Raw genomic sequence first — 26,935 nt, 5'->3', positions numbered from 1 at the left:
TTTTATTACTGTTGTAACTTGTATGCACTGCTTTTTAAGATATTCTGTATATCGAAATAAAGCCAATTTGACTGACTGACTGTAATGGCCGGAACTGCCAACTTCGGAGCAGGGGAACCAGGTTTGAGTCTGTGTGGGCTCAACATCCTTCGATACAGGGCAAATCACTTAATCCCCCGTGCCTACCATAAATTAACATGTCCTTAACTGGTGCTCAAAAGTGGTGGTGTTGGGGCGTGGCCAAGATGGCGGCCTGAGAGGACGCGACTCGAAGAGGCTCCTCGTCCCAAACCCCCATTAGATCACAAACGCATATTCCTTCACCCCCTACACGCTTTGCAGGCTGCCTGCTTCGAGCGGAATACCTGCCGGGGCCCCTGGCGAGACCATACGCACCAGATACCGGGGCGCGGATCCATCAGCGGCGGATAAAGCTGTTCCAGGCTGGGGAAGAGAACGAAGCTGCCCGGCCCGCTGGGCGACAGCGGCTGGCGGGGCTCTCCGTGGCAGACTGGCCGACATCGCACGAGGCACGGCTGACCCCCGATTGCGAGAGGGAAGACGTGAAGTGAGGAGCGGGGGTCCGGCCGCCGGTCGCACGGTGGGAGGCACACGGAGACGAAATGGCCGCCGCGGGAGGCAGGCGATTCCCCGCACGGAGGTGAGGAGCGTGCCGGAGCGGCTCCCGGGGTCCGGAGCTCGGGCGGCAGGCACTCGAGCCCCCGGTGTGAGGGCCTTACCGAGGTCTAGAGGTTGGGGCCCTTCGGCACACAGAGACGCTACTGCGGGCAACGCCACGAGGCAGATTCAAGGCACAGCAGCGGCCGCACGGCCACGCTTCCCCCGCACAAGTCGAAAGAGAGTGGCACTAGAGGGCAAGACGAAGGGAACAGGTCCCTGCGCCGAGGGTGTGGACTCTGGGGGCACCAATCGAGCCCTCGGCGATCAGTGGCAGCCCAAGGCGCGGTGGTGGTCCACTTGAAAGGGCACAACTGCAGGCCCAGCATTGAGGAAGGCCCGACCGGGAGGCCGCCGTGTGGCCCAACCGCAGGCCCCTGGCAAAGGACCCATCACAATCCGCACAGTCGGTACTCAGCCTCCCTCACAGACCCGCCATTGACCGCGGACTTGCTGGGGGCCACAGCAGGCATGTGGGATACTACCGGACTCAAAAGGGAGGTAGAACATGTCATCCACAAACCGCAGAGGGGGTCGCACCATCCCAGAAATGCTGGCTAAAGGCGCACCTAAGGGGGAAAAGAGCCCCGACAAACCGAAGCAGCCGTCTCAGCTTAAAGAGAAGGAACGGGACGAGGGGGAGGCCCCTGCAACTAAGTCATTCATGGAAGCCCTATTCACTTCTCTTAGGGAAGACATTCCAACCCTCAAGCAAGACATGGCGGGAGGATACAAGGAACTGTGCCGCGACATTGACGGACTTGGAGAACGAGTGGCGGAGGTCGAGAACACTGGGCAAGCCAGGAGTGAAGAGGTAGAACTCCTGCAGCAAGAAATTATCAGGCTCCACGAACAACACACGGACCTGCAGGCACACACGGAGGACCTCGAGAATCGCTCGAGACGCAACAACATACAAGTCCGAAGTGTGCCATCTAAGGCGGAGGGGGAGAATGTCACGGCCTACCTGCAGGGTTTGTTCCGAGACATACTGGGGGAGAGTAAGGACTTTGTGATCCGCATTGACAGGGCCCACTGGGTGGGTCTAGCACGCCGAGCGCCTGCTCCCCCTCCGGACATCCTAACCTTTCTGCCCGATTATCCCCTCAAAGAGCGCATTTTGAAGGCGGCGCGCCAAAAACAACCCCTTCGCTTTCAGGGTCACACGGTGGAGCTATTTCAAGACCTGTCGGCGATCACTCTACAGAAGAGACTAGCATTCAAAGTGGCTACCACCTTCCTGCGCGACAAAGGGATCCCGTACTCCTGGGGACACCCATTTAGATTTATTTTCAAATGGAATGGGGCCCTCCATCAACTTCGGTCCCTGCGAGACACTTGCGACCTGCTAGGCATTCCCCAAGAGGAGGACACATCAGATGACTCCGGTACGTGGCCCTCCCAATCAAAGTCCCCAACAGACAACAAGAGATGGCTGGCAGAGAGTACAACGTAAACGCTCATCCAAGAAAGGTCTTAAACCGGATCCCGAGATCGTGGCGCAGGAACACGCAGTGGCGAGACCAGAGGTCTCTAGGGACATGAACGCCGGATCCTGAGAGGACACAAGCGGGGGTGTTATCCTGCACGGTCACAACGCCTAGATGGGGGGGGGGGGCGGGATGGGGGGGCCTCGGGGCCGCCATTGCCACATTTTCCCTTCACTCTAAACTCTACCACAGGCCTGAACTGTAATTGTATAAGCCTGGGACAATGTTCACCAGTTGGGGATTCACAGTTGGGGTTCGGAAGGGGCGGGGGTGGGAGCGGGACAAGGGGTGCCTATAGGAGTGAGCTAAGTTGGGGTTCAGAGCGGAGGGGGGAGACTGGGGCAGGGGGTGGGCTCCGGTGTGTTCGGTTCAATCAAGCGGCAGGCGTAGGGGCACAGGGTAGCTTCAGACCACGACACAGAGGGACAGGGCGCACATCTCCTCATGGCTGACAAGTCCAATCAGGGTCTTACCCTAAATGTTAAACGGCTCAACAACCCAGTCAAGAGAAGGGCAGTACTCTCCTATTTAGAGAACTCCGGGGCGGCTATATGCCTTCTCCAGGAGACACACTTGCTGGCCAAAGACTGGCATTGTATGAAGTCCAGGGCTTTCCCGACTCAGTTTTACTCCTCCACCACAGAGAAGAAAGCAGGGGTGGCCCTTCTATTCGCTAGACACTTCAAAGGTCGGGTGGGAGATAAAGTAGCAGAAATCGGAGGTAGACTCTTGGCCTACACTGTTCTTATTGGAAAGCTGTCGATCACAGTGGGGTCCATTTACGCTCCCAACACCAAACAGGAGGCCTTCCTTAAGGGGGCATTATCAGAGGTCATGGGCACTAACACGAGGCACACTTTGGTAGGCGTGGACATAAATCTGGTCATGGACAATGAAAGTGATAGGTTGGGCCGGAGGTTCGGCGATTCAGGAGCACTCTCCACTGAAGGGAAGCGCTGGCTCACCAGCAGGGGGTTCCTAGACACATGTTATGTTATGTTACATACATTTGTAATGCGCACTGCTGCCCCAGCTAAGGGGCGTCCAGGCGCATGGCAGGTAAAAATGCAACACCACAGGAAACAGAACAGAAGGGAGAAAAGTGAATTTATTAAAACAAAACGGTTTTCAAGGCTTGGAGACATGGAGAGAGATCCACTGAACATCCCCGGGGTACACCTTTTACTCACACGTGCATCGCACATATGCCAGGATAGATCATTTTCTCGGTTCTACAGAATTGGCCCCCATGGTCCAAGATATGGAGGTCGCCCCGGCGGCCCTATCGGACCATGATGCGGTGGTGCTTCACCTGATGGTCCAACGTATGCGATCACATAAGGATAAATAGCGCCTTAGAGAGAATTTGCTTTTCCGCAAGGGGGGTCACACAGCAACTTTCCCAGAGCATCACGGACTATTTAAGCCGAAACGGCACGGGTGAGGTGGCCATGCCAGCGGTCTGGGGGGCGCTCAAGGCGGTCGTCAGAGGGGAACTCATTGCGATCTCTGCAGCGGACAATAGAGAACAGAAGGAACAACGCCAGGAGCTGGCAGAGCAAGTGCTAGAGCTTGAAAGAGTTCACTGCCGGACGGGGGCCCCCAGAATCTGGCGCAAGTGAAGGCAGGCAGGGCGCAGCTTGCGAGCCTCGATTTAGATCGGGCGGAATACGCAGCACTGCGCCTCAGACACACGTACTACGTGGGGGGGACAAGACCGGCCGCCTCCAGGCTAGTAAACTTAAAGCAAAAATTGTCCGCTCCAAGATCCTGGTCATTCGCGCGGAAGACTGAGGGGAGCTCCGAGAGGACGACCCCATTGCGGAAGCGTTCAGGGCATTCTATGCCAAGCTTTACACGGCTGATCCGGCCTTGGATGATGGGGCGGGGACAACATACCTAGATGAAGCAAACTTAACAGCCCTCAACGAGGCGAATGCCCTGGCTCTGGATGCCCCCATACGCCTAGAAGAGGTGATTTCGGCAATAGCACCCCTTAAACCGTTGAAGGCGCCGGGCCCAGACGGATTCTCCGCGGGCTTCTATAGGACGTTCTGTGCCCTCCTGGCCCCTATACTAACAAAACTATTCAATTCCTTTCAGGGCCCGGGTTCAATCCCACAGGAGATGCTGGAGGCAAACATTATAGTCCTGCCGAAACCAGGCAAAGACGCGTCCCTTTGTGCGGCCTATAGACCGATCACGCTCCTCAACCTCGACTTAAAGCTTTTTACGGGAATTCTGGCGCGAGGCTGGGCCCTTGTCTCCCAGGTATAATAGAACCAGATCAGGCAGGCTTTATACCTTCTCGTCAGTGTGCAGATAACACCAAGCACCTGATGCATGTAATTGATAAGGCACACTTTAACGCTACAGACGCGGCCCTTCTATCTGTCGACGCCGAAAAAGCGTTCGACAGGGTGGACTGGAAACATCTAGACAAGACGCTAGCGAGATTTGGCATGGGTAACAGGTTTCGGGCTTTGGTGGCTTGCTGTTACGTGTCACCCCAGGCAACGATCAAGGTGAACGGGATAAGCTCTAAACCATTTGACATCAGACGAGGCACGAGGCAGGGCTGCCCGCTCTCACTGCTGCTGTTCGCCATCTATATCGAACCTTTCGCCCAACACGTACGGGACAACCAAGCCATCACAGGTATCAAATTTGGGGGTGAAGAACAAACTATCAGCCTCTACGCTGACGACATTATTGTTGCCGTGGACAACCCTAGGGTGTCGATACCAGCATTTTCGGAGGAAATGGAACTGTTCGGGAGCGATCAGGCTTTAAAATGAACGTCAGGAAGTCAGTGATTCTACCCCTGGGGAGCAACACCCGCCAGGCCAACAGAGGCTTGCTACAACTGGGGGGGTTGACCACGCAAATGGCGCTGCCGTACCTTGGGATTGAACTGACGCCCACAACAGCCCAGACAGTCTAACTAAATTACTCTAAACTTCTAACGCGCATTCAAGGGGACATTCTGAGATGGCGACAACAGCCGCTCTCCTGGCTTGGACGGGTAGCCGCTGTTAAAATGTCCCTATTGCCAAAGGTGCTCTACCTCTTTCAAACCATCCCGGTCACCCCCCCCCCCCCCCCCCCATAGGCTTGATTAAAAAGCTGCAGGACACCATACAGCACTCCGCTGAGGCGCCACCTGGTCACGCGGGTACCGGCGGAGGGGGGGGGGGGGGGCTAGGCGTGCCTGACCTGCAGCGATACTTTCAGGCATCACAATTGCGATACTTCTTAGAATGGTCCTGACCAACTTCAGAGAAACACTGGCTATTCCAGGACAGGGCCATGGCGGGCATGCCACTCTGGAGAGTCCCATTTCTTGCGCGCCCAGACAGGCCGGCCTACATCAAAGTCACCCATCACCAGGACACTGCTCCAGGTGTGGGACACAGTGGAGGTCTCCAGGAGCCTTACGTCCTTTCCGTCACCGATGACACTCCTGCTGGATAACCCAGCGTTCCCGCCAGGGATGGTCCCCGGTTCCTTCCCATAGTGGCGACAGATAGTGTTGTTCCGCTGGGCACTTATTTGATTTACAGGGCTTCATGAAGCTGGACGCAATAAGGGATATGTATGCGATTGACAGACCGCAAAACTTCCAATATTTCCAGCTTCGGCACTGGCTTACCCACAAGGATACTATAAATCATGTGGGCCACCATCTCACCATACGAGAAATGGCTCCTCTCCAAATCCACAGATAAGCGGGCGATCACTGAACTGTATAAGCTACTGACCCCCCCCAACCCCCCCTCGCCCGCGGGTCAGAAACTATGGGAGCGAGAACTAGGGCGCACGCTCTCGGAATGGCAAGACATCTTCTACCGGGCGCATCACACAGCTCGAAACATGGCCAGCCGAGAATCAGCGGTCCAGGTGGCCTATTACTGGCACCTGACCCCGGAGAGGCTGCATCAGAGCAACCCTAGACGAGACCCCACATGCTGTAGGGGATGCGGGCACAGGGGGACCATGCTTCACCTGCTATGGGAATGCGCAGAGGTGCAGAAATATTGGGAGGCGGTGCTCAGGGACATAGACTTGCACTTTGAGACGGAGATCCCCCGCTTCCCCGCATACGCAATCCTGGGCCTACCTAACAAACTCATGTTCCCACTCAAGTCACTACGGGGAAACAAATGGGGTTGGCGATGGGGGCGGCGACGCAACACATCCTCTCACTATGGGGCACCTCACGGAAACCCACACACGCGGGGTGGCTCCAACGGCTTTGGTACATAATGGGGATGGAAAGGATACAAGCCTCTCTCACACAAACATCGGACACCTTTAGAGAAAGGTGGTTGCCATTGGTCTCCCTTTTAACCCAAGAATTTAATGAGCTTACATACCCAAAATATCTAAAAGTCCTCAGACTGGCGGATGAGTTCAACAGGACACCGGGAGACGAGAGAGGCAATGTCTAAATCGGGTCCGTTCGGCTACCTTACGTCTCCTAAGCAGAACACACCGGAGGGGGGGGGTGAGAATGGCGGGGTACACCAGGGGGGGCGGGGGGGTCAGTTGGGGTTAGGGTGGGCCTTGAGGGGGCTTGGACACAGGAGTTCCAATCAGCACCATCTTGCTGGGTATTGCCCTCACCAGCATACATGGACACATGGCATCTATCCCTAAGGATCTGATCTCTAACACAGGTGCAGAAAAGGGAATTGAAGGGCGCCTACAGTGCTGTGATTGCCCAACTGTTACATTGTACTATCTCAATAAAAATAAATTTGATCAAAAAAAGTGGTGGTGTTGATGATTAAGTGCCAGTGCTGAACACTGAAATCCACCGGCTCAAATGAAGCCCTGCATTACAGATGTTAATCTAGGAATTACAAGCCACATTCAGTTAAAACGTGTATTTAAAACCAATCTATCTTATTGTATGACCCATGTCAAAGCCAAGGAGGAGGGAGTGGCTTAGCACTCGAAGCAAATAATGGGAATGGAGCACAATCTTTCTACTGGATGTTTAGCTGAAAGGAATCCATCAGAGCTTTACTCTTTGAAAATATACTTCTGAGAAACAAACTGCTGTAAAATAGACTTAATTTGAAGGCACCAGATAATGACCTTTTTCTTGCTTAATTTGCACCTGGTAGATATTTCCTCTCTCGTTCTTTTCCGCCTCAAGTCTCAGAGGTGAGCCAGTGTAAAGCTACTCTTCAATATCTGACACCTCTAGCAAGGCCAAACAATCTTTGGGACCTTTGGGGGCAAAGAAAGATTTTACTTCTGACCTCATGCCTAGTGCATTTGTTGCACCTGGACCATATTCCACCTAACTGCAACATTTGTAAGACCATTTTACAAAAAGCTTGAGAGATGATTGGTGTTAAGGGGCTGATTCCTTTGGCGAGGTATCTGTGCACAGTCCATTTCTGCCACACCCCATGAAAGGGACCAAAAAAAAATGCAATTCTCTCCTTCCTTACTGCAAACAAAACTCTGATACCACCGCAACCTCAGGAAATCTGTATGCCTTCAAACTTATTCAAGATTACAGTTGACCAGAAAAAGGTCACTTCATGGACTGTGCATTGTCAATATCTCATTTCTAACAAAAGCACAAGTGAACAGTCTTACCATTGAGGACCAGGTTACCCACATCCCTGTTGATTAACACCCCTTTGTGAACAGATGAATAGGCATCAGTCTAGTCAACGAGGCATGCACTGTCAACAGGGGATACACTGAGATCAACAGTTAACCTCAAGGACCTCAGACCACCAACACACCTTGACAACATAAAAAGCATCATTTACGAGTTCTCCCACTTTACATCACCTTCTTGGCCATCTACGTTTCCTGTGCACCTTCGAGGGCTGGGTATTTGCATCACAAATGCTGCCAGAAAAGCTAATGCTCCAGCAGTCTGGAATCCACAGTACTTCATGGACTGCTTGAAGGTCATAACGCACGCTTTTCATGATATCACACACCTCAGACTGTAAGATTTACAACTTGCCATTCTTATGATAGCGCTATGGGTAGTTACACTACCTCTCCCTGTATCTCAGCCTAAATATGGGTCACTCCACCCCTCCAGTTGTAGGTCATTCAACTAAGCCCTGGAGATGGGTGCACAAAGAAGAGGAAGAACACTTTGAAGAATCCATCCAGCGTCGGAGGGAAGACAAACCTCATCAAAGGGGAAGGGAAGATGAGAGAGAGGGACAATATGGTGTTGCACCATATGAACCTGAGACACCATCCCTAGTGTGCCTCCTGTGGATGTTGGGGAAAGTTTATAGTCTTATGGAGAATATCACAAATTTCGACATGGCCGTAATGGTGAGATACAAGCAGCGTTTCATGAATGCTTGTCTCTGGGCGATTACGTTCAGTCTTAATATGAGCTGTGGCTCAGTCCGTCGGTGGGAGAGAGGCGTGTCTACTCATACTGGCCTCTGATTAAGGAAAATGTGCTCCTCCCAGGAAGGCCAGACCACACCCTCCAGGATCAGTGGCAGGAGCCCAAATTAAATGTACTATTAATTTACCCAAGCTTAATTCGTACCTGTAAACTTAGACCAAAGTACCTCATATCCCAATTTGTTCCGAGACACTCCAGTGGCATCAAGAAAAAACGCAAGAAACAAAAGTGTTAAAACTTTATCTGCTATAAGGACCAAACTGATCAACATAAACCAGAAAAACTCTTTATACCAGTGAGATGGAAAATCCACTTAATGTTTTTCCATCTGATTCCCTGATTTTCTATGATTAGCTCATAGGCAATAAGGAGTGACAATAACTATGGTAAGTACTGCATAGAAGAAACGACAAACCCATCCTGTTAGCCCTTCGTAGGATGCATGTGCAACTTCACTATTGGCAAAAGAACAAGTGTTCTGAATCTAACCCCCAATCAGTATTGTTCAATTAAGTAACCAGTCTCCTTCATCCCATCACCCGCTACAGTTTAACCAGACACTGCGATCAACAAAGAACATGTCTTGTACCTCACGTAATTCAATGAAGGCTAAAACAATTCTCAATGGAAGGGATGGAGAGTATTTTGTCATTAAAGCCAAAGGGTGAACAGATGAACAGGATAGCAGATCAAGATCCCAATATAAATCCTACACACTCCTTATCCACTGTTCGTTAAAGAAGACCTAGTCTTCCTTTAGTTTTACAGATTAACGCTCCTATCCACTGTTAAAGAAAGTTTTGTCTTGGAAGCAAGGCCTAAAGAAATCATCTGTCCCCCAAGCAGCTTTAAGAAGTAATCCAAGACAAAGGGTATGGGTATAGTTAAAAACTGTCTTAATATTAGCAGCCAAGAAAAATCAGCTCTTTAATACCAACAACCATGTAGACAGTCTGTGCAAATGCATGAGGAAGTTATTAAAGATCTACCTTAAGCTGGAAGTTTCAGACAATTCGGAAGTAATTGATAGTGACTCACCTAGTGATAACTAACAATAGACTTTACGTTAAATCGTCTTCTTCAGATGCCCAAGCAAAAAGTTAGTAATGAATCTGATATAGCAGTAGCCAATAAAGGCATCAATCATCAGTTACCAGATGCTCAAGTTTATTTGTTTGATATTATGCCAGCTAGGCAAAATAAACATTAAAATCATTACACCTTGAGAAAGATACTGTAAAAAATGTATTGTAGAATGCACCTTTTTAAAATTATTGTGATCCATTATACACCTACATAAGCAAGTATTGGCAAAGCCAATAGGTCTCGCCTATACAAGAGCTATTGGCTTTGCCAATGTGTTTTAGCCGTGTTGTACACCAGGATGGCTGCTGTTAGGCATGGCTAAAAGTTAGTGGCTTAGAGGAGAGTGGCGTCGAGTGGAAGAGCGAAGAGTGGAGTAGAGTGTTCTGGAGTAGCAGAGTGTGTTGTGTATTGCAGTGGCATAGTGTGGAGTCGCACAGAGTAGAGTGGACTGGTGTAGAGTGCATTGGCATAGAGCGTTGCAGAGTAGAGTGGTGTAGAGTGCGTGGAATTGAATTCTGCAGCATACAACGCAGCATGAAAGAATGCAATGGTGCATAGCACGGTGGAGTTGCGCAGAATGGAGTAGAGTGGCATAGAGTGCAATGGCCTAGAATGATGTAGATTAGCATAGGGGAATGCAGAGTATAGTGCCGTAGAGTGCAGTGGCATCGAGTGGAGTAGCGCAGAGTAGAGTAGCAGAGAGCTCAGTGCAGTGGTGTGAAGTGAAGTGGAGTATCAGGCAGTGGTGTAGAGTACAGGGATGCAGAGTACAGTAGCACAGAGTGCAGTTGTGTAGAGTGCATTGTCATGGAGATCAATGGTTAAGAGTAGAGTGAAGTGACGAGTGGTGCAGGGTAGAGTGCAGTTGTGTAAAGTGGCATAGAGTGTAATGGCGTAGAGTAAAGTGGTGTAAAGTGCAGTGGCATAGAGTGGAGTGGTGCAGAGTAGATTAGAGTGAAGTACAGTGGATTGGAGTAGAGTGCAGATGTGCAGTAGATTGTGGTCTAGCCTGAAGTGGTGTAGACTGGCAGTAGAATGGCAAAGAGTGCATTTGTGAAGAGTAGGCAAGGTGTAGAGTGCAGTGGTGCAGAGTAGAGTCCAGTGGAGTGGAGTGGAGTGGAATATTCATGGTGTGGTAGCACACTGCCATTAGACAACACATTTTTTATTGAAGTGACCATTTATATTTGCACAGACCTACAGTTTTACTACTAGTACTATACAGTGCACAGGCGAAAATTTGAGGAAATTGCATCACCTAGTGTAATGATTTGTTTTGATCATATTAAATTATTTGTTTCCAACACTTCAGAAATAAAAATTGTGGTTCATTTGTTTCTTTGATGTATTCAGAAATACTTGCGCAGTTCATTTAAATGTTGTTGTGTGATAGAAACTCTTTTCTACCCCCTGTATCCATCAAGATTGTCACATAAATCCTCTCACTTTGAAGTCTGAGAAAGAAAAGTAAACAGGTGCCCACAGAAGACCGCACCTGACATTTGACCTTGGTCTTTGAATGCACAGCAAACGTAACTAGATAAGACAAATATTTTCAGGCCTGCTTACAGAAAGGGAGCACTCAGAAGGATACTGAAAATAAGGTTTGGGCAAGGGAAGTTAGTAATTCAAGATGGACAGCCTAAAACGAATACATAAAGCTAGCAAACGGAAAGCAAGAAAAAAGGAGTTACAAACCACCTAGCCAATGGCAAGCAACGGGCTGAATGCATTCCTAGGTCAACTTTCTGAATGTTATCAAGCTGTCTTAGTCATACCAGGCAGCTGTGACCTAAAAAAATCACTTAAAAGTGAAATATTCTGATACTTTAACTTATCGTATCATCAGTCAATAGAACATTTCCAGAATTGGACAAAGACTATATAAGAAATGAAATAGCCTCAAGAAGGCTGCTAATAAAATGCATAGTGCAAATTACTAATGGTTGATTTTATATAAAAGTTACTCTGTACTTTTCATAACCAATTCTAAACTTTTTCCACCAGGCATTAATTCTAATGTTCTTTGGAATATTAGCAACAGCAACATACGTGCTTAGTCAATCAACAATTGTTTAATAAATTACTGAAGGTGTTTTTCCTTTATCAACCAAACTATACAATCCATCACTATTTCTTTAAAAACAAAAGTTCCCAGTCAATGTAGTCTTCTTTTTGTTTTCAAATGTCTTCACTGTTATCATTACTTCCTGTAAACACCAGATCTGTAGTTCGCTGTAAATGGGTAGATCTGAACATTGTGCAAAATGCAAGCATCTAAGAAAGTGGCTGTGCTAGTTTGATAAAAGGTACAAACAGTCAAGTCTGAGTTCTCTGATCCATGATTATAGTGGTCTGTCCTTCATGTAATAAAAGCATGTACTTGGCCCAGTCTTAGCTTAAACATCCACCTTTGAAAATAGAATTTTATATTTTTTTTAAATAGCTATTGTAAAATTAATCTGTAATCTCTGACCACAAGGTGAGACAGTTAGGGTCTTTTTCCAGAGTCCTCTGTGCTTTTTAATAGAGCCTTCTTTGACCAGATGCTTGTAGGAAAGTGCCCCTTTTTGATATGGTCACCCCCACTTTTTGCCTGGTATCTGTTACAATTTTGACTGAAGTGCACTAGGTTCCCGCTGACCAGGTCCCCAATGCCAGACCTTCCCCTAAAACTATACAAATGTCTCCCACTTTAGCAATACCTTTACCACCCCCTGTAAGTCCCTAGAAAATGGTACCCCTGGTACCTAGGGCAAGGAGGCTAAAGAAGGTCCATAAGGACTGCAGCATGTATTGTGCCACCCTAAGGGATCCCTTGGTACCAACATGCAGATTGCCATTGCAGGCTGAGTGCTCTGGTGCAGAGATGAGAGAAGCCACGACATGGCGCACCTTGTGTGCGCCTGCAGCCACTACATGCACTATAGTTAAGCCACCCCTACAGCCCAATGGCAGGGTGCACTATACTACATGTGTAGACATATCTGCATGAGCAGATCTACCCTGTGATGTCTAAGTCAATTCTTAGATATTACAAGTGAACAGGGAAGCCATTCTTAGTTTTGGCAGAATTAGATTCTCTGGGTCAGGATCATGCCCACTTTCCTCAGGAAGTGGTCATATAAAGGTTGTAGACACCATAAAGGTAAGCGGCCCATTGGCTACTACCTGTCACTCCCTGTAATGCCCCTATATTGAGTTTTTAGGTGATACCCTTGACACCAGGACCTTAGATTCAACAGATCAAGAAGACTAGGAGATAGCAGCGAGAAAAGAGAGAACTGAAGACTGCTGAAAACTTTTTTTGCCAACCCCTGCCTGCACCGTCTCGACAATCATGACCAGCGACTCCTCCTGCAGCTGATCAGCTTCCAAGCACTCCAGGAGACTGTCAGCCCTTCACAAATTGCCTACAGCAAACAAATGATAGACAGAATGCTGACAATGCAAACATTCTCCCCCAGTCAAAAGATCTGCGTTAAATCCATCGTTCTTTTGACTACTACGCCACCCCAGTTTTGACCCAGCCATATGCAAATCTGACTTGACCCTGTCCTAGGATGCCTGTTTCCGGTCCAGGGAGGACCTGGCTTAGCAGTTTGGGCTGGACTATTCCCTTGAGGCACAGGTTCAAAACTGATTTGCCAATGGCCAGGTCTAAACTGGGGTGGCATGGTGAGCAAAAGAATGATTGATTTAACCCAGATTTTGACTGGGGGTGAATGTTTTGATTATTCTGCATTCCGTCCATTAATTGTGTGTCTTTTGCTTCTTCGCGAATTGCCAGCAATCTACCTTGGAGTAGAGGAGGTACTCCCCTGAAGTGCGCAGGCGCCAAGAACGTAGTCTGGTTTACTGAGCTGCCAATCCCTGCCCAGCCCGACGGAGAAGCCTCCCAGGAAGAGGATCATGCAGTCCTGAAGGTCAGATGTTTCCCTCCATCAAGTGGGAGGACACTAGGACCAACTGGAGCTGCACAGCACCAATATCCGGGGTGCCAGACCCCTTGCAGAAAACAAAGCCTGTGAGAGTTTAATCCAGACTCCCACTGCACTGAAACCGAGCAGCTGTCAAGACGTCTGCACCACAGATACCCACTTCCAGAGTGGTCTAGCTGTCCTGATCCTGCACCCTCAACCGGCGAAGACAGACAACTGCAAGGCCCGGAGAGACAGAGCCCAGCCGACCTTTTTACTTTGCACCTGAGCGCCCCAGTCGCGGCACAGCTAAACTGGCTGTGCCCCCTTGTTCCCAAGACCCATGTGACCCGAACCCCCCATTGGGAGCTCCTGAACTTGTACCCAAGTCCCCCTCTTCAGCCTGTTTTTAGATGGCCCTACCTCCTTTCCACCAGCGTAGCGCACACAGCTACCAACTCGATCATCACCTCTGCACCCGGTGCCCCAGGGCAGGTAACGAGTAAATGCTGGTGGTACTTTGGACCTTGACCCCCTAAGTCCCGAAGGAGACCCCCCCACAACCCCCCAGAACCCAATCGCAAATGGCTGTATACAACATGTGCCTTCTCTCCCCCATAGAGATGCAGTGCTGCGTAAAGACACATTTAAGTGAACTATTTGCTTACCTGTAAAAATTCAGATTTAAAAAAGCATTTACTTGATAACGAAATCTACATAAAAATAATACAAGTTACATTTCTTAATTGGTCTCGGATTTATTCTGGAATTATTGCCTCTTTGAGTACAACAAATGCTTAGCACTGCCCTCTAGGAATCCTAAACTGCTCCTCAACACTACCACAAAAGAGAGCTTTTAGTATTCTCGTTTTTGCCTCTGTGAACCAATAAGGGTTCTACACACACATAACCCTAGAGCTAGCTAGGGGGGATCTAGAGGCTACAGGGTTTTTCAGAGTGAGCTGGCCTCCAAGTTCAATATGTACACACAAAAGAAGTTACGCTGATTACATCTATGATTCTATATGTGAAGATAGGCACACTACACTTGATTAAGTGGGGTGCAGAGCATCTCAAAAAATGTGAAGGACTGTCTTCGCACGCCACCAGGTGTCCTGCTTCATCATTGGCAGTCCTCGCTCTCTAGAAACTGTGTTTGGTGGAGAGCGAGCCTTCACCTGGAGACAGGGAGGCACTTCTAAGAACTAATTGGGGGCCTGTGATAGTGAGAGGTTAAAATTCAATGCAGACGCCAAATACAATTTATTTGTTAGGTGTTTGCTTGATAGTAAAAATAAAGCGTGGAAAACTGGGGGGGGGGGTAACTACCCCATCATTGTCGTCAACATGTTCTGCCGTGTAAGGCCCAGAGGGTCCAGGGCATTCACCAGGACGAGATATTAGTGCCCCATCTAATCTCTGATTTAGATGGAACCTCCATGTAGGATTCCCTTTGTCAATTTCTACCTAAAGATTGGGAATTCCTTAAAACCTGTAACATAAAGGTTAACAAAGTTTCAAAGAGGGCTTGCTCAAGCATGTGTATAGAATCAGAAAAATGCCATCATGCATATTAACAGAATTACACATGTAGATGTGAAACACGTGTCACTGCAAATGTGGCGCACATGCATATTAAAAATATACAAGTACTGTGCGACCAGTTCACAATCTTACCCCAAGTCGGGGGCTGGAATCCCTCATAGGAAAGGGGGCTGAGGGACCCCAGTAGTCACACTCTGAAAACAATAGGGAGGAATAAAAATAGATGTTTATGAAGTAACAAAATTGCACACAAGTTTTTTTTATCCCTATAGTCTCAAGCATACACCACAACCACACCCTTACTGCCTTAAGGTGCGTCCCTCAATGATATCCTAAAAATGTCCTCTCCTCTTACCCGCTGTTGGCGGAGTGAGCTGCGCCGCGTGTTTGGTAAACGAGAGAAAATTAGATTAATTGGCGTCATGTGGTGCTTGATTAGCAGGCTCAAGATCCTGTGTCCGTGTAATTGCCTGGACGTTGCATGCGATTTTGATCAGCTGTTGCTTTTTTGTTAGCGGGACACGTGACCAATTAAGGAAAAAGCCTGTTGAGAAAAGGATCCGAAATCTCACATCCATGCAACAATAGTTTAGTTATTTTTGAATTATAGATCTTCCTAAAAACTTCAGCTGACTCCTTGTTAGTACAGAGTCCAACCTTTTTAAGGATCCTGCAACAATTTCTGCGCTCAGTTCCTGTTGATTAGTGTGAGATTTACAATTGAGAATAGTTCTAAAAGGGAGACCTAAACACCTGTACTCTTTCATGGTATTTGAAAAATACATTGTTTTTGTCTTAGACATTTATGGGTAAATCATTGTTAGAACAATGTTCTAAGAAAACATGTAATTGTTTCTGTAAGCTTAATGGGTTTAGGTCAACTAGAACGGTTATCAGCATAAAAAATTGACGAGTCTCCTCCCAAATTAGAAGGAAACGAGCGGGCCATTCTTAAAACTCCAGGAGCATCTGCTATGGATATAGAAACAATGAGATTAGCTAAAATACATCCTTGCCCATTTCGTGTACACATTTTTCTAATCAGGGATCCGTTGTTTCCAAGTTAAATTCTTGTCCATTCCCTTCATGTGGTTGCATTAATAATTTCAGTAAAATTGGGATTCTCCAATGTAACTTTTTTTCCAAAGATGGTCTTGATTTATTGTATCAAACACTGTTGATAGATCATTATATGCCACATAAAGGGATAGCTTTCCTTTAACAGTATATTCTTCCAGTAGTTTTAATGCAAAGCAACCATCTACTGTTTAATAGCCTTTCCCATATTCCAGTGGGCCTTTGTTAGGACCTCCTGCTTTTCCACCCATTCTTTTAGGGATTGCATCATAGGTTTAGCATATATTTTAATTACGTCATCCGAACCTTAAGGACTGGATCGTTTTAGATTTGTAATGAATTTCCTTAACTGTTGGTATTAAGAAATCCAGACTCTATTTGCAAATAACGGACTCCCGACTTTGAATGGTTAACAATGGGATTGGTTGATTATTTTTCTTTACATATGGATCTGAGAGATAATTGACCCACTCCTCCTCAACTTTGGCGCTTCTATTTTCTTCGATCCCTCCCAATGTTTTACCCACGATATCGCAAAAGGGTTTGAATTCACATTGCCGGAAACACATGAATGCTGCTATGCTATTGTTTTTCCCCAGCCAGGCAAACCTTCAAAGTTTTTTTTTTTAAGTCCTTTCTATATGGTTTTATTTTAATGTACCCTGGTATCATGGTCACCTTTAAAAGTATCCCTTCTATTCATATTCATCTGTGCTCTAGCTTTCCCTTTCTGTGACAGCAGTTTTTGCTTTGATCTATTTCCTGTATTAATGGTTACAGATGCAATACATCTGATGGCACTTGTTAGCTTTTCATATTCATCCTGTATTGTTTAAAAATTCATCTGTGTAAGAAATCTAAAGGTCGTGAATCATTTAAACATTAAACCTTTTACGTTCGATATCCATATGATCCTAAAATTATTCTTACAGGGGATTTGGTGACTTTCATGCAATTTATTCCTCCTTTTCATTAAGTTAGTTAAGGATAACTTCAGATAACTAAGACCAGAGGTGGAATTGAATACAAGCTGTGTACCAAATCTAACCGGGAGCTAGAAAAGCAAGTTTTTTTCCTTGTTCCATTAGTGGACAGCTTAAACGTATTTCTAAACCTTCCCAGCAGGGGAAAATGTATGTATCAAATGCTGAACCTTGTAAAAGAGGTAAGACATTCAAATGCTATAAGCGGAGGCTGCAGCACTGCCAAGTACTAAAATTGAGAAGGAAGATAATAAGCTTGTTCAGGTGCAGATTAGGCTTAATGAAATGAAGTAAAGGGTTTCCATCTTGGAAGATCATCAGGACAGAATGTCAACAGAAGTCTCTACACTTACAAGTGAAATAATGTTAAAGGTTAAATATGGGGATCTGTACAATAGGTCAGGTAGTTAAAGTTTGAGATTTGTGGAATTCCATGAAGACAGTGAAGCTGGCACAAACACTTTGGATCTGGTCAAGAGCCTGATCAAAAATTACATACTTCTGGATCACCAGAAGTGACCTGAAGATAACCAAAGCTAACCAGATCTCATCTATAAAACCTGGCATCTCTGCGCGTCCATGTACTTTTTTTTAGTACATTTTGCAGATTGCAGAATAAAGGAAAGAATACAGCTACAGGCCATTGAGATGAGGTCTATTAAAGCATGTAATGCATTTTCCTTTCATGTCTTCAGACATGTCTGTAGCAACAAGCAAATAAAGATAGAGTATAACTTGTTTCTGTTCCCAATTTTATAAATTGTGGATACAGTATACTCTCAACATGCAAAACTCAATTTGAAAGGCAAGGCAATGATTGTGTTTTCCCCAAGTATTACACTGGCACCTTTTTACCTTCAAAACAAAGTGGTACTTTTAGCTAATCCCATGCTGGTAGCAGAATGCAGTAGCCCAAAATCTGGATGCAGAGCATGCCGACCACCAAGAAAGAACAGACGAAGCGTCCTCAGCAAGCCACGGCACTGTACACCTGGAAGGTGGGTTTGGGTAATAGGTAGGTAAAGAAATGCAAGGCAAACACCAGGATATGATCGACGGAGCACTGAAACGTTCCTGACACTCTCCCCACCCCCCTCCCCCAGTCACTGATCTGGGTTGAATCCATCATCGTTCTTTAGCACACTTCGCCACCCCAGTGTCAGACAGCCATATGCAAATCATTCTTGACCCAGTGCCTCATGGGAACAGTCCAGCCTTAACTGCCAAGCCAGGTCCTCACTGGACCGGAAACGAGCATCCTGGAACAGAAAGGCAAGGGCCAGGTAGGGAGGAAAGTTATGGAGAAAGCACTTACAAAGTTATGTTGATTATGTATAGTTTGTTGGCAGAATGTTTTGGGAAAAGGTGGATGAGTCCGAATGAAGCTGGGCAGTTAACTGTAATTGTGAATCAGCGGGAACAAATCTATTCACAAAATACATCAGAATGAACATAAGAAATGAAAACCATTAGAATGATTTCTTTAAATTCTAATGGTCATAACAATAGGAAAAAAGTTGCAGAGTCATGAATATTGAGCCTTTAGCCATCCCTAGTCTTGTTACAAAAAACTCGCTGGAAGAAATCCAAATTGAATGAAATTTAAATGTTTAAGTGCTGCACAAGTCCGTATTGTTTATGTTGTGGGAACAGGTTCCCAGGCTTCCGGCAGGCTGCTCCATAGTGGTGGCGGAGGAGAAGTTTAGATACTTGGGGGTATATGTCACGTTGGATCCCAATCTGTTCTACAGATCCAACTTTGCCCCTCCGCTCGCTAGACTGCGAGCGGACGTGAAACATTGGAGGTCCCTCCCGCTCTCGCTGCTTGGCCTGGCAGCGCTTTTTAAGATGCTGGCCCTTCCTCGCTTCTTGTACAATTGCCCGTACCAAGTTCCGGATTCATATTTCAAAGTGGTGGAAGGGGAGGTCTGTACATTATTGTGGGATGGGAAGGCCCCAAGGTGGCACTGAAGAAGCTGACAAAAAGTTGGTATGATGGAGGCATTGCGCTCCCCGACCTGCAACTTTACTATTGGGCAGCACAGCTAGTGACCATCAATCGATGGATATACCGTCCTCCGGAGGAACTCCAGAAACAATATCATCTGGCTCGGGGAGAAACGTATAGATATCTGCAAAATTGCCATGCCCTTAAGACGGCCTTCTTGTCTATTACAGAGATACCAGACTCTTCGCTGCTTGAAAACAGACTGTTAGACAGGCCTTTGAATTCGAAAGCAATATCTCTCACATATAAGAAATTATGCAATAACCTTCCGAATACTATTCCTAGACCCAGGGGGAGATGGTGGGACGATTTGGGAATGATTAGCGATGAGGACTGAGAGGAGGCCCTGATGTCCCCTTGGGAGGCAGCCATTACACTAAAATTTAGGTTGATCCAACTTAGGATACTGCACCGCTCGTATATGACGGGAAAGACTCTGGTAAAAAATAGGTTCCAGATCTGATGATTTCTGCCTGAGGGGATGTGGCCAACAGGCCACATTTTACCACACTCTGTGGAGCTACCCAAGGCTACGTGTCCTATGGGAGGGGGCCTCGGAACACATGCACAAGGCCTTACATAAGGAGATTGTCCTAACGCCACAACTGGGATTGTTGAATATCTGGGAGGCAACTGATCTGACGGAAGTGGTAAACAGTTTGACGCTAGGATGCACACTAGTTAAACAGGAGATAACGAGAGGGTGGGGAGAGCAACCACACCAAGGGTCCACACGTGGGCGTAACAGCTTGATGATGCATGCTGGTGGAAACGGAAGTCTTTGTAGCAAGGGTGTGCCCCAAAAAATGAAACCAGAAATGGTCGAACTGGAATAAATATCGAAGTGATCCTTTGGTGTCCCCAAAAGTCGAATTGGAAATGCATAAACATACAGAAAGTGCAGAGTGTATGTAATGTATAAATCTTGTTGACTGACTGTCCAGCTCTGGAATTTGTGTAAGTTGAAAAGTATCCTCCTTCTTATGCACATGATTTTGCTTCAACTAATAAAAATATTTAAACAAAAATGTTTAACTGCTGTAAAAGTATTCATTTTATTCATTCATGGGTGCCGCCACAGAGGGGTTTTCAAAGCAAATAGACGTTACTGTGGATTTTATCGGTACAAGTGCCAAAGGTAGATGGGTTTGGGCTTACTGACAGATATTCGGAAAAGCAAATAAAACTGTTGGTTTGTATGGTTTGTTAGATAATGGTTTACAACATTTAAATTACCTCCATATTTCCTTATCAGGCCTACAAGGAGACCTAATATTTGGAGGAGATTTCACTTAAATCCAGGATCTGATATTACGTACCTCATATACAAATCTAAAATGCATAAACTTCTCTCATTTACGCTCTTAAAACAGAGCTTCGTTTGCAAGACACTTTAAGAATTAACAGTCCCAAACAAAGGGAGTACACCTGTCAAACAGCTTTAACTCGGCTACCCGTTTTAATTTTATTTTACCTGTACAAAAGGTAATTGTAGCAAGGAATGTCTAAGAATATTTTTTCAGATCCTAGAGGTGACACTAGACTCTGCATAAATAGAAAGTCAGACTGGCAAAACAATAAATTACTTCAGAAGGACAACGATTGGATCTCACAAATCTGTTTTTATCAAGAACTGTTCTAGTTCTATTTAAGCACTGTAAACCCAAAAAGCTTTAACCACACATTAAGAGCAAACCTCATGTCCAAGACTGTTAATATTGGGAAGGGTAGAACATACTTTGGGATTAGAGTCGAAGATTGAGAATGCACTGATTGTTTTGCATGCCAAATCTGTGAAACACAGAAATGAATGAAGTGGCGAAGAACCGGTTATAGGAGCATTTTTACAGGTTAACAGTTGAATTTAATAACCGTTGCTCAGCACTGGTGTGACGAAAACAAGCACCCTGGGAAATTATTAGCATGGCTGTCTAGATATCAGCAGGATATAAAACTTTATATTCAGAGAGAGTGCAGTAAATATTTCTATGATATTATATCAAATATGTACGGAAGACCATATCACTGAGGAGCAGGTTATATTTAGATATTGCAGGTACCCCTTTCCAGATTGTCTACAGTGAAGCAGAAGGTATTGTAGTTCCATGTGCACCCAAGGAGACTGTGGAAGTTATTTCTACTCTTCCAAATGAACAAAGCATGCAACAAGGATCGAATCACCTCCACATTCTACAAGAACTTTCTAAACTGCTTTTGACCTTAATTAAGCAATTAGTAAACCGTGTTGGATGGAGAAGCTTCTCCACTGTCATTTGTATAGGGATAATGATCAAATCTGTTATAACCGCTTAAGACTGGATAACTCCTGCATACCAATTATGAAATCACTAAATTGACAGCTAACAGGTGTCAGGTGCTTGTTTTTGGAAGACAACTTCATACCAATACTTACCTTCTGTTGGGAACAAGCAGTTACTGGGTCCTTTTACTTTACCTTTCGTTCAATTCAATCAATTTATCCTCCGATGGATCTTGCTCTGTGCTAATGGGGGTTGGACATTCTGGGGAATTTTTCCGTTACCCAGCAAGGACCAGGATTACGATAACTGTATCGACAAACTCGCAATTAAGCTCATAAAGACAATTTTCCATACCATAGATCTAAAATATGATCACAGCAACCTCATTTCTCCTAAAGAAAATGTATGCAAGCAAGGATCATACAGTCCAAAAGTTCAGTTAAAGCAATAAGGAATATTCACATTGGGATTTGATGTTCAGAAACTTTGCCTTTGCAGTTGTATTCAGTAATAGGGTAATCCAATTTTGAATGCACAATCACAAAAGTCCATAAATCAGAATAGCGGAGTCAGATCAAATGTAGCTATTTTGTTTATTCAGTTTAAACTGAAGTGATTGGCATTAAGAAAATTAGCATTCAGATAGCCAAGATTAAATTGATTTAATTGATACCAAAGATCAGGATTCAGGATAAGTTTATGAATCCTAGGAGGCCGTCTCTCAGCCGACGGTGGCCCCCAGGCGCACACAGCATATGCATCAGTCTGAATAGGTAGCCAGTTAATCTTTAGCAAATACTTTCAGGAGAGTTCAGCAAAGTTCCAAGTAGCCAGTCCAGTCTGGTAAGACTGAAGTCAGTCTTAAATGCCACCGTAACAGCAAGGGTCGCTGCAGCACGAAATAAGCTCTCCCAAATGGACTTAGGATAGGCAATTGTACTCAGCAATTGCGTCAGTTTCCAGGGTGACACCTCCTGGCATCACTTCAATTTTTCAGACCACTCAATGCATTGATCAGTTTGTATAGGATGAGTGTGATGCGACAGCATAGAAGGCCCAAAATACAGAAGAATAGGTAGATCAATTACGCAGTTCCTTAAATTATTCAATAATGCGACACATTGAACAATGGCACATTGAGGAAAAGACATGGTAGGTTCAAAAGGGCACTTCCCCAGGCAGCTGTTATGAATTGTAGCAACGTTTGTAACAAGTGCTCTGCTCAGTACTGGTAATAGTGTGGAATGTTCCCATATCCTTTGATTATAGCAGTCCACTAGTTCACTTTAAGAATAAGTCCTACATGAATTTAAGCTAGTATACGGCAAAGTCATATTAATGGTGAATTATACATTTGATTAAAAACTAAAGCATATAGGTTCCAATATATCATCCATACACTAAAAATCTAATAATAATTTCAATATAGTAAAAATTAGTCCATGTACGTAAATGGTAAGAGTTTATGATTTGATCTTGAGCATTTAACTATAGAGTCTGGAAGGACCATACAAGCACAGTGCGCGGCGTGCCCTGCCAACCTTGGCAGTACGTTGTACAGATTCCAGACCGGGATGGCAAGCGGCTGAACACCAGTAGTGCAGCAGTATAACAAATAGGTGCAGTAGAAAATAGCTTTACAGTTCAGTAGTACAAAAAATAACAGCTTATGCATGAGAAATATAAGCTGTGTAATGCATCAGTATAAATATTATTGTTTACATAACAAAGTTCCCAATACAGTGAACAGCTGTCATTATTGTGCAATACACTGAAGCAACAATCGCAGTTCTTTCAGGCTACCAATGACGCACCTGTTCACTCTACTTGGGGCTAAAAGTGATGGTGTTCTGCTTAAGTGATCCATGGTTTCTGTTCCAATTCAGAGAGAAACCAACTCCCCAGTGTGCAGATGATCATCAAAGGGATAGCCAAGCTATTCTCTGCCACGTTTAGGTTTGCAGGATACAACTTGTAATGAGTTGTTTTCTGTTTCATCTCCTTTGCTTTTTAAAGAGATTTATTTTCACCAAAAGTATTCTAGCATTACTGCCCGCAGGTTAGAGCTCACATTTGCTCTTTAAAGCTTTAGAAACAATTTCTTAATCTGGATCATAGTAGCTGAACTATAAATTGCCTGGATTTTTGATAACATGCAGTCATATGTCTAGATAATTAATCTCCTAACTCTTCACAAGGGGGTATCTTCATAGATACTATTTTGTATGATTTTGTAAGATTCCCCTGTTACATATCCTCATAAGAATTAGTTTTATGCTGTTCCTCATTGACTAATTTCCTGCCTCACAAGTTTGGAATTGGCTTTCTTCGTACTCCGGACAGCTTTCAGCCAACTTCAAGAGATAAAATATATCTTCCGATTTTTAACGACGTTCTTACAAGGTGCTTGTTCTCCTTGTTTTTTATGTTCTAATTTTTTTTTAAGACTGCCTTTTTTGCAGTGGCCGTATCAGTTATCATTTGAGTCTTGCTAATTCTCTGTGATTTGGTCCAGGTGTCATTTTTTGATGATTAAATGACTGAAGAGTACTGAAAAAGTGTAAACGGAGACAGATGCTTAGAGTAAGTTAGGTGTTTTGCTGTTAAATTACCTTGCTAGTTGTTGTCTGTTCTTGTAATGTGACTTAGCTGCTTTTTTAATTCCGGATTAATTTTTGTAAAGTTGTTTTTTGTTACTGATATTTTGTTTTCATAATTATTTGCAGGTGGGTCCTTTTGGGAAAAATACAGAAAAAGTCAGGATCACATGGGTGAAAAATATAAACTGCACCTTCCCTGAGACAGGAGAAGACGGCCTATAATATCTCAAATCTTGTGTTTTTTACAAGTCTACTCAAGACAACCTCATGAATTATACTCTGCAGCCAAGGTTTCTTGGATGTTCTGGACCCACACATCCTTCCTGTTTGGTGAACAGTTTGAGGGAAGCAGTGTAGACTCCTCCGTGCAAAGGTATAATTCCATAAAGATATGCCTCCTCTGTGTTTTACAGACATCAAAGAATTTCTGGGAGTCAAATCACAGAAGGACTGGAACTCATTTCGAGATCAGTTGATTTATATTCCACAATTTTTGGATTTGCAGGACAAATGCTGATTGTTGTTTACTTGTAAGTGGAGGTTCATATTTTAAGTTTGTGTTTTCCTCAATGTCCAAAGAAATTATTCTTTTGGGATTTGATTTTACATTAACATTCTAGAGGAATTAATCTCCCACTTAGATTTATGTAACCTGTTTGAGCAAATTCTGTAGCAGACACTGCCTACCAACACTGTAGGCCTCACAATATGGAATAAACAGCCTATCTTCAGTGACCTATTTTAAAAAAGCTGATTAGCAGCACGCACAAGTTTGACCTTTCCTGTAATCAAAGTGGAAATTGTTGCGAGTCAGACGGCAAGAAGAAAAAAAAAACCTTTTTATGCATGTGTCTACGTCCAACAATTGAGTTTTAGAAGCCAATTGTACCCAGATTTACTGAAACCAGAACTCGGTTTGCGATCTACCAGGTGCTCTTTAGGCAAGTTAAACTTTGGCTTAACCAGATGGACATCCCTTTAAATCCCAGAAACTTAAATTCAATTCACACCTGCCAGTCAAGGAAGACTTCCAATTTATGCTTTTCACAAATCTGTGTAATCAACTTTACTTTTAATCGGCAGCCAACTAAGTAGGTGAACCAAAAGCAAACTCCGTAGAGTTAATTAAAAAAGACAGACCATCACTGTCCCAGTCATGGAAACCGTGCTTAAACTTGGGAGCTAGGTTGCTGGACATGATTAAGTGTGAAGGGAATGTGGGAGGTCCGTTTTCTGGCTGACAGTCAAGTAAATAGCAAAGACCAGAATCTCCTTCTTTGAGCTTTTATCTGTAAGACTGTTTTTACTGACTGGTCCTTGAGTCATTAGGCCCTGCTATATGATTTGCAACTTGTCCTCGAAATACATACATAAAACAGCATGGCTGTTGTTTGTGATCATACCTGAGGCTCTGTTGACTCGAGACTCTCTGGGAGTGTTATGTTTAAGAATTAAAATGGGCCAGGACTCTGCAGTGGCCCTTCTCAACGAAAAAAATGTGAAATGTATTGAAGAGAAGAACTACTCTCTTCACTGGCCCACATTTGTATCAACATAAGCTTCTCCTCAACATCACAATTAAAGATGGAAAGAAGTGGGGGTTGTATTTCTTCAAGTTAAAGTCAGCTAAGCATGTTCATTATATATTCTATGCTTTTACATTTTATTTGTTACATGTGCTTCGTTAAATATTTTGCAGGAGGTTGCACACAGTGGCGGCCAGCATGGTTCTCGGGTGGTGAGGTGCGGGGGAGAGGGCTCTGGCCGCCAGGTGTAAGGAGATATAATTGGGAGGAAAAAAAGAGAAATTGACTTACATCCTTGCCGCTCTGCCCCACGTCTCTCCTCTGCCAAACAGGAAGCAGCCAGGCTCCCTTGAGCCAATCACAACGGTCAAAACTAATCACAACGCTGCAATGCAGGGTTGTCAATCGTCTGAGCGCCGTGGTTTGGCGCTCAGGCGGGGACTGGGGGCCTGGGCATGTTCTCCATGCAGGCTGTAATGTAGCTTGCATGAGAACATGCTAAAGTGTGAATGAATGTTTGGCCAGCTTGAAAGGGCTAGTCAAAGCATCATGCAAACTTTAGTGCATCCCCGCCATAATGCTGCCGCAGCAGGGAAGAATAAAATGATAATAACATTGCTTTATTATTTAATTTTTTCCTTTTTTACTTAACGAAGGAGCTGCCACTGGTTACACATGACCTCTTCGAAAGTATAAAGTGTAGAATGGAAGCTAAATGAAATGTTAACCAAATTGTAAGCAAGAATCATTGACTGCTTTATACAAGACTATAAAATGATGTTGATAGAAGTATAAAATTAGAATGTATGTGGAAATTATGCTTTCCTATACTATATTATTTTGCACACTTCAAGAATATTTTACCTTACATGTATTATGTTAATATCATTAGTGTTTTTATACTGTGAAAATTGTTAAATCTATGCAAACATTGAAATAAAGTGTATTGTAAAACTGTAAAAGAGCACTTCATGATCAATGTGTAAGTGAAAACATTAAGTGCCACTTGTACGCTTGGATGTCTTCCCTGTATTACAAATTAATAAACTTTTGAAGAAATTCAAGTTCCATGCTGTAGTCAGACCTCTGGGAAAGAGTTGAAATACCAAAGATTTCTAAAGGCATGCTTATACATCCGTTTTCTTTTTTAGCTAAACAGTAGATTGTTCTAATTAATTTTTCAACTCCTCAGTCACTGTTGTGGTTCTATGAGGTGTGGAAAGGTGTGGGAGAAGGCGACCGTGGTGGGGTCTGCCTGGCTTGACCTAGTGCTGGCGACTGTACATTGACTGATTTTCACTGGTTGTGTCAGAGGTGGGTTGAGCTTATGAACTGAGAGTTTTAATTATACAAGT

General features: G+C 44.9%; 1 protein-coding gene across 1 annotated transcript in view; it reads left to right on the top strand.

Moving 5' to 3' along the window:
• Positions 1-26,627, top strand: part of SNX31 (sorting nexin 31) — a 250,558-nt gene extending 223,931 nt beyond the window's left edge. The window contains exon 14 of the mRNA XM_086966061.1: positions 24,181-26,627. Within this exon, the coding sequence (XP_086822187.1) occupies positions 24,181-24,276 (96 nt within the window). The 3' untranslated portion in view covers positions 24,277-26,627. The remainder of the gene's footprint in view (positions 1-24,180) is intronic.
• Positions 26,628-26,935: the final 308 nt, after the last annotated feature.

This window comes from Lissotriton vulgaris, chromosome 4_1 (genome assembly GCF_964263255.1).
Source record: "Lissotriton vulgaris chromosome 4_1, aLisVul1.2, whole genome shotgun sequence".
Lineage (NCBI taxonomy): Eukaryota > Metazoa > Chordata > Amphibia > Caudata > Salamandridae > Lissotriton > Lissotriton vulgaris.
The sequence above is the reverse complement of the archived record's forward strand: the minus strand, read 5'-3'. Positions and strand labels throughout refer to the sequence as shown.